This window comes from Xiphias gladius, chromosome 5 (assembly GCF_016859285.1).
Source record: "Xiphias gladius isolate SHS-SW01 ecotype Sanya breed wild chromosome 5, ASM1685928v1, whole genome shotgun sequence".
Taxonomy (NCBI): Eukaryota; Metazoa; Chordata; class Actinopteri; order Istiophoriformes; family Xiphiidae; genus Xiphias; species Xiphias gladius.
Genome location: NC_053404.1, coordinates 22,322,974 through 22,331,556, shown reverse-complemented (window position 1 = coordinate 22,331,556; position 8,583 = coordinate 22,322,974). Strand labels below are relative to the sequence as shown.

The 8,583-nt window shown below is 49.6% G+C and overlaps 2 protein-coding genes across 21 annotated transcripts in view; both read left to right on the top strand.

The window, feature by feature from the left end:
- LOC120789870 (NACHT, LRR and PYD domains-containing protein 12-like) overlaps positions 1 to 8,583 on the top strand; it is a 1,168,582-nt gene that overhangs the window by 731,677 nt on the left and 428,322 nt on the right. The window lies entirely within an intron of this gene.
- ppp1r3g (protein phosphatase 1 regulatory subunit 3G) lies at positions 2,342 to 7,181 on the top strand. The gene has a single exon (XM_040127115.1). It carries the CDS (start codon positions 2,814 to 2,816, stop codon positions 3,639 to 3,641), a length of 828 nt encoding a protein of 275 aa, XP_039983049.1. The 5' UTR covers positions 2,342 to 2,813; the 3' UTR covers positions 3,642 to 7,181.

Sequence of the window (8,583 nt, the reverse complement as noted above, 5' to 3'; positions counted from 1 at the left end):
GCCATGCTCCGGCCATGCTCCGGCCGTTCCTCGCCTCCCGGAGGGCCGCGTCCGTCCATTTGCAACGCGTCTGGCGTTTGATTTCACAGAGAAACAAACTGTCCAGAGGTCACGTGATGTGCCGGGCAACTGTAACTCCTTTTTGCAAGTTGCAGAGCTGTGAATATTAATGAAGGTACGACGTCCTTTTCTGCCAAAAATAAAACCAAACTGAAAGACTGGATCCTCATGAAAAAACAAAAACCAAAACAAAACCGCAGCAGCCAGTCTTTGAGTTTTTCCGTGAAGGGTTAGTTTGGTAACGGGAGTCCATGTTTGACAAGAGATCCCACGTCTACAGAGCAGATGTGAGTGAGGTGCCGAGGTCACGACTGACGTGTTTTCTCAAACACGCTGCAGCTTATGGAGCTTCTTGTTTTTGGAATTAAAAAAAGGAAAAAGATTCGATCAAAGAACTTGTCGACTTTTTCTTCAGATTAAACAGAGAAGTGACAGTTTGGAGACTTTCACCTTTGCCTTGGACTTGAACCAAAGAAGGGAGGTTACATCAGATCCAGAAAACTGGGGAATATGTAGCAAAAGAAAACTCAGCCACTAAACAACTGAGGTACAGTGAAAGACAGAGTTTGTCCTGAGGGTGGCGCTAGAGAAGAGGTCACTGGGTCATAAAAACAAAGGAACTATCCAAAACCTGACGACCTCAACCTCAGGACAGTTAGTCATGTTTTTGACACTTAAACCGCATCATCCTCAAAATGACTCGAGTTTTATTCTGAAATCTCCTTCGGTGATAAACCTTTTATTTTATTCTGAGCTGAAGGTTTGGCCTGCTCACGTTCACTCTGAGGAATTATGTTCCAGGTTATGAAGCTGAAAACCTTTTTCTTTCCTCTCCCATGAATCCTGCGACGACCCCCCAGGTTCACCTGGTGACCCTCTGGAGGGGCCCGGCCCCCGGGTTGGGAACCGGTGGACTAAACTAAAAGCAGCTCCAGCAGGAAAACGCTGCCGAAGCCTCCGTGACTCAGGATCAATGATCTGAGAATCAGAGACCAGTCACAGGAGACAGGTCCTTGCACAGTGAAGTACTTTTACTGTGACAATGGAACTACAGGAAGTACTTTTACTGCGATACTGGAACTACAGGAAGTAATTTTACTAGGATACTGGAACCAGATGAAGTACTTTCACTGCAATACTGGAACTGCATGAAGTAAATTTACTGCGATAGCAGAACTACAGGAAGTACTTTTACTGCAATACTGGAACTGCATGTAGTACTTTTACTAGGATACAGGAACTACAGGAAGTACTTTTACTGCGATACTGGAACTGCATGAAGTAAATTTACTGCGATAGCAGAACTACAGGAAGTACTTTTACTGCGATACTGGAACTGCATGAAGTACTTTTACTGCGATACTGGAACTGCATGAAGTACTTTTACTGCGATACTGGAACTACATGAAGTACTTTTACTGTGATATTGTGACTACAGGAAATACTTTTACTGCGATACTGGAACTGCATGAAATACTTTTACTGTGATATTGTGACTACAGGAAATACTTTTACTGCGATACTGGAACTGCATGAAGTAAATTTACTGCGATAGCAGAACTACAGGAAGTACTTTTACTGGTATACTTTGACTACATTTTGCTCCTATTACTTTTGTACTTTTACTGAAGTTGAGACGCTCCTTCCTCCACTGGCATCAGCTGCACTAGGCACCAGAGAAGAAGAGCGAGAGGCTAAAAGAAAGGCCGCCATCTAGCGGTGACGGGTCTTCACCGGCAGGTTTCGGTAGTTTTCTCTTTCACCCGGTGTCCGGACCCACGAGGGACCAGCCGGGAGAGACAACGGCGTGACGTCGGGGCCGCCGCCGTGTTTGTTTACGTGACGCTGCCCCTGACGCACGTCGTCGCAGCCGCGGCGCGACAACATGGCGGCTGCCGATTCTCGATTCGCTTCTCGGAAAAACGGCGCAGCGGTGACGAACAGAAGCTAAAGCAACGTAAATACGGAAAAAAAAAAGAAAAACACCGGCAGCAGAACATCTGTTTTTTCTAGTTACATAATTACTCCATGGATCACATTTAGAAAGTTACAGGACCGGTGTAATCCGTTAATAAATACTTACTCAATACTGCTCCGTGTATTTATTGAAAAATCATCTATTAAAGAATCAATAACTATTAACGCTATTTAAAAAAAAAAAAAAAAAAAAAATCACACTTTTATGTTTTATTCTTCATCCTGTAAAATTAAGCGTAACGTCATTACTGTTTTTGTCGCTCGTGCAGGTGGTTAGAAAACTTTCTGTGTGTGTGTGTGTGTGTGTGTAAAATAGTTTATAAGTGTACGAATTGGTCACACGTTACTCGTCGTGGAGGTAAAATGAAGTGTTAAGTCTTTTAAAGTATTCAAACTCAGAATAAGCCCCTTCACATACGAGCTTTTATTGTGCAGAATAAAATTCCCCCAGGTGGTTGCTGTTGCCGCCGTCGCTGTTTTGTTTTGTGTTTTGTGTTTTTTGTTTTTTTGAAAAGCATTTCCAGCATTTGAACCGTCTCCGTTCCGTCACACGCGCAAACAGGTGAAGGTTGATGTTTCTTACGTGAGGGCGCGCGTGTTTCCGTGACAGCAGCTGCAGTCCGGGGACTCTGCACGCGCTCCGCTGTCGCCACCACTTTGTCCTCGGGTGGGGGCGGGAGTCTCTCCTCTATACAAGCTGCCCCGCACCGGGACTCCCGCGTACTCCTGGCCGGCCTGCAGCCACAGCACACAGGCCGCCTGGCTGCCGGGCAGAGATGTCCCGCTCACCTCTCCGCACCGGGGGAGAGTCGCCCTCCGCGGCGCAGTCCGCGGAGAACGGCGTGGAGGCGCGGGAGGAGGACGGGGAGGGAGATCTGGACGACGAGCTGGACGCTTCCCAGCTGGAGAGGTTTATGAGAGACCGGAGGAGAGCCCAGTCCCTGCCCGCCTACCCGGCGGCGATCCTGGGCGGCGTGTCCGGGAGCGAGGGCAGGAAGCGGGTGAAGTTCGCCGACTCCATGGGGCTGAACCTGGCCAGCGTGAAGCACTTCAGCTCGCTGGAGGAGCCGCAGATCCCCAGCAAAGTTCTGTCCAGATACAAGAGCTTCCCGCCGCCGCAGCAGCAGCAGCAGGACCTACTCAGCGACCTGTGCCAGAGCTTCAAGTCCAACCTCGGCATGGACCGTCTGTCCGCCTGCTTCCCGGAGCCCCGGGAGACGGAGCGGAGAGTCCAGCGGCTCCGCGTCTGCCTGGAGAAGGTCACCATCACCCAGTTCGACGTGCGGGGGCAGATCCGGGTCTTGACCGGCTGCAGCGACAAAGAGGTCGGCGTGAGGTACACGTTCAACGACTGGCTGTCCTACGTGGACGCGCAGGCTCTCAGCGTGGCCTCGGGTCCGCCGGGCTTTGTGGGAGAGCGGTTCAGCTTCACCATGTACACGCCGCCCTTCGTGGACCCCAGCTCGGCCGTGCACTTTGCCGTGTACCTGAAGAGCCAGGAGGGGGAGTTCTGGGACAACAACGAGGGGCAGAACTACACCCTCAGGTACCACTGCTCGCCCGGCACCGCGCCCTTTGTCAGCGCCGCCTTCCACGCCACCTGACCGGTGCGTGCGTCGTGCGTAAAAGCTCTCCATCCGCCCCGAGGGCTGAAAGAAAAACGCTTCGATACGCATCCGCTGTTCTCCACCTGGCGGGTGAAAACGTCATCTGCGCAGTTCTGCATTGCGTGCCGAGTCTTTTGAGATCGCGGGACTTGAATGTCACAGAAGATCCAGCGATCGTCCAAAGAAACGACACAGATGCAGAAACCGCCCATTTCTGGATTCCGACCTCTCGCCGCTCATCCGGTGCCTTCACTGAGCCGGATTCACCAACCTCTGAAACGGAAGCTCACACGCGTGTTCCTGAAGGACGACAGCACGACTCAGACTTTTCCGGGGGGGGGGGGGTCCTGAACCTCCACTCGGGGTCAAACGGGAACTGCGGGCTGCGTCTGTGCTGCTTCTGAACCTGCACGTAGATTCACGACCAGTTAGTTTCCGGACTGTAATGGACACTGATTAGAAATCAATAACACACCTGTCTGTCTCGCTGCTGCTCTGGGACCCCGTCTGCCGATGAGAATAAAGTGGCTTGGGTTCATTTCAAAATAAAAGACGTGAGTTCCGCAATAAAGCATGATTAACACGAAGTTTGGCGCAGTCGTGGTGAATGCCTCCTACCTAGCAGTAAGGTGTCTCAGGTGCGGTACAGGTGCAGGGTGCGGCAGGCAAATAGGGGGTGGAGCTGCGACGGGGATTTCTGGGTTGCTAGCTCTCTGTGACCCCCGGTCGAATCGCTCTTCGTAGCCCTGCAGTCACCCCACGGCGGTAAAACAGCACCTGGGTCCATGGTGCCTCTAATAAGAGTCAGGAGCGAAACAGTGTCTGCTCCTTGGCCCACCTCACTCGGGTGTGTTGCCCTGAGACCGAGAGGCAGAAAGAACCCGAACAGCCAGGGTGGGGATTTGTCAGACCATAAATTCTGCCTCGCAAACAAATCGGCGATTGTCTCGAATTCTGCATTTTGACTAAAACATTTGCGCTCTGATTTTCCACTGCTCGATAATGCTTCGTAGCTTTTTTTCTGGAGCTTTCAACTGCAACTAAACAGTCTTCATCAGCAGATTTTGCTCAGACGCGATCGCATTACCCATACTCCACTTAGCCGGTGGGGTGTGGAGGGAGATGGAAACCCCTGCCTGCATTCACAGGTGGTCCAAAAATGGATGAAGCCAGTAAGTGGTCCTTGAGTAAAGGTTTTTTTGAATTTGATTTTACTTTTTGGGGTTTTTTTGGGGGGGTTGGAGGGTTGAATCTTGAAAACCATTGTTTTACAGAATGAACTTTCACTCTCTCCTTTTCGTCAACGCAAAACTAATCTACTTAACCAAGCGGTGCGTGGTGCTGGTGACCTGGGGGTTTAAGGTGCCTCCTGTGAGCCACAACATTCTGCTGCATGTTGTTCCTCAGGTCTTAACTGGTGACTTATTAATAAAATTTAAAAAAGCACAAAACTCCCTGAAAAAAAAAAAAAAAACAACAGCCAGTGGTTTCATGCTAACCAAACATCTTGAAGCTATCTCAACAGGGAACGAAGTTGCTTGTATTTACGGGTTGTGAAGTGGTTGGAAAGCGTTTACTCTCAGTTTGCGTATTTGAGTACATTTCACTGCTAATGCTTTGGGAAACGTAGTGCAGGTTTCTGCATGCATCCGTTAACTTACGGTCGACCCGGATACAAGCCAGGATTTACTCTGTAGGCCAGACCAGCCAGGTCTGTATCCATCTACCCTCTTTACACGGGGGCCAAAGTCCAAAGCCAAAGTCCGACGCCTCTGAAAATAGTCCTGTTGACAAACCTGAGCACATCTGTTTGATCTGTCAACACAGACAGACGCAGGAATATTTCGAGTAAATCTCAGTGTTGACTGGAGGCTGTAGAGACCAGGGGTATTAAATAATGATCTCATGACTTTAAGCCCAGCTGAAAGACACGTCATCCTGACAGGAGTCCCGTTGGAATAATGGGTGTTTATTTTGTTCTGATTGGTGACTGAATCTTTCTTGCTGACATGCACCGTGGGGGTTGTAGTTACCCTCTCCAACGTACTATCCGTAATAAGAACCAGATGTTTTCTAAAACAGCGGTTCATCTCCCGTACTGATGACTAAACCGGGAGAGTCTGGGGTAGATCCATGCTGTGGAAGGGCTTCAGCTGTCAGTCACACAGCACCGTCTCTGGGGAAGTGAATGAAAGACTTTCATCAGCGGAAGCGAGGCCTGTCAGAGAGTCGACGTGATCTTTGTGGCGTTCTAGAACCTCAGATGACTTCCAGGGCAAAGTCAAGTGCGATCTACTCCACAGACCACCTTCTTCGCAAAACCACATTCCACTACAGATCCACTGCTTCACTCCCCTGCAGCGTCTTTGTTTCTCTGTGCCATGGCCGGAGGAAAGAAGCCACAAAACAGGGAAAGATTTTCCGACGCTTCCCCTCCGGGTCTTCCGAGTCGCGACGGACCGGAAACATCCCCCGACGGTGAGCTCTACCTTCTGCGAAACGCCCATCGTGACGCTCAGCAGGAGAACAACCACCCAAGAAAGCCGGTGGACGGCGTGTACTTGAGCGTCACTAAGAATAAACTGAAAATAAGGAACCTGGAGAAGAGTCTATAGGTCCAGGAGAGGCAGGTCATGGATGAATTCTTTAAGGGCTACGAGACCATCGCAATGACTGAGGTGGACGTCTCCAACCTTCAGCCACGTCTCCAACTGCAGGAGGAGCAGCGCCAGCAGGGGGTGAACGAGGTGAAGGAGCAGCTCCACCAGGGGGAAAATGAAATCCTTCAACTCAAGGAGGAGGAGAAGAAGAATCTCTCCGAGAGGGTCACACAGACCGAAAACGAGCCGAAGAGCAGAGGAAGAGGAAAACCTCCTGAACGAGGAAGCTTGGAGGACGAAGTACAACGCTCGCCGAGAGAGACGAGAGCTGGGAGAGGAAAGTCAAGCAGATGAAGGACAAACTGGGAGAGGAGAAAAAAGAACTGCAGGAGGAGAAGAAAGAAAGAACCGGAGGAGCTCCGTCTGAGAATGCGGGAGAAGGGGAGAAGTTTCTGGTCTCTCAAGAAGAAGGTGGGGGCCGTGGCTGGAGACAAAGAAGAATAAAAGTGAAAAGAAGAAGATGGAAGTTAAAGAACAGGACGCACAGAGGAAGAAACACAAGGAGGCGCAGGAGGAGATTAAAAAGAAACAAAAAGAGGAGGAGGCCAAGAAGGAACGCAAGGGAAAGGAGAAGACGGAGGAGAAGAAGGGTTGTTGGAGCTGGATGCAAAAGAAAAACAAGCGTGACGGCGACAGAAAGGTGGAGGAGGCTGCTGGTTGTCCAGCTCAGTAGCCCCCTCCTCCTCCCCCCTTCACCCCTCCATCTCTCCCCAGCCCTCCCTTCCGTCTCCTTCACCTGCTCCTCCTCTCCACCCTTCCTCCCTTACCCCTCTACCCTTCCTCTATCTCCCTCACCCCCCTCACGCCTTCTTCATTAAAAGTCTAGTATAAATTCAGCCATATTTCCACCTGTATCAGCCTCTGAAACACGACCCCCCCCCCCAATAAGGAGGATTTGGTATTAGGATTTTTTTTTTTTTTTTTAAATTTAAGGCTTAGGTGATTGATCAATTAATCAACTATTCAACTATTTTTATAATCAATTCATCGTTTCAAGTCATTTTTCTGCCAAAATCCTGCAAATTCTCCAGTTCCAGCCTCTAAAATGTGAGAACTTGCTGCTTTTTTTCATCCTACTGGATAATTCAATGAATACCTGTTCGGCGTTGGACTGTTGGTTGGACAAACATCGGGAAACTGTGATTCTGAGCAATCGTGAAAATGATCGGCAGATGAATCGATAATGAAAATAACCGCTGATTGTGTTTTTTTAAAAACAGTTGTCCATCTCTGGCTCTAATAATTCAACCAGGTTTGCTTGACGCCTGATGAAACAACATTCGCCGGTTGAGTAACGTGATCTTCTACACCTGCGTTGGTGTGTAGGCGTGTGTTTGTGTGTAAGTGGGCCACCGCGCCCGTCCTTAAACCAACAGAGGAGTTTATTTATAGCCGCCGGTGGTACCTTGTGGGTCAGTCACCTGCTTCACCTTCACCCCGCTCCACCAAAACCAGACGCACCTCTGAGCTCAACCCATCTGCTGGCACATCCAGTCACGCTGCGTGCGTGCGTGTGTGTTTGTGTCTGTCACACACACACACACACACACACACACACACACACACACACACACACACACACACACACACACACACACACTAAAACAAACCGAAGTGTTGGAGCTCAGGCCTCTGACAGATCAAGTCCATCTTGATGGATTCTTCCGATTTATCCTGCGAGTTTTTCTGGAGCTTTCTGTACTGGAGTTGAGGGTTTACAGCTGGACTCGTTCACATAGATCTTGAAGGCAGAGCAAGTCTCACCGTTTACCGCGTGTTCTCTTTGGTAAGAGGATAAAATGTAGATCTGGAACCCAAACACAGATTCAAGACGGAGGTTCTGGCCTTCGTCACCAGATAAACGCGAAGGGTTGTGAGATGATTTACAGGACAGGAGAGAAAACCAAACACTTTTTCTGACTTTTACGTAGTTTTGCTTCTTTAGCCGATGAGGACGCTTCCGCACGGTTTCCCCTCTGCAGACTCCGTGGTTTAACGCACCGACACATGACACGCGTGCTTCATTTGAACCACCACCTCAGACCTTTGTGTTCACGTGTGCAAACATACGTTGATTCTGGCCTAAGGTTTCGACAGACCAACCAAGTCGGCCTCCATGTTAAAGTTTACGCCGTGGTACAGACCAGCATCTTTGTCACCTACAGATATTAGAGTCATCACGTCTTTATTGTGTTTAAGTGGGAATCTGACATTTGGACAAAATCACAAATGACCTCCTGAGTTTGTAGTAACAGGGAAAATGACACACACCGACACAC

Bases quoted from the DNA above. Each gene is read 5' to 3' on its own strand.
- ppp1r3g (XM_040127115.1), top strand. From the start codon at position 2,814: ATGTCCCGCTCACCTCTCCGCACCGGGGGAGAGTCGCCCTCCGCGGCG.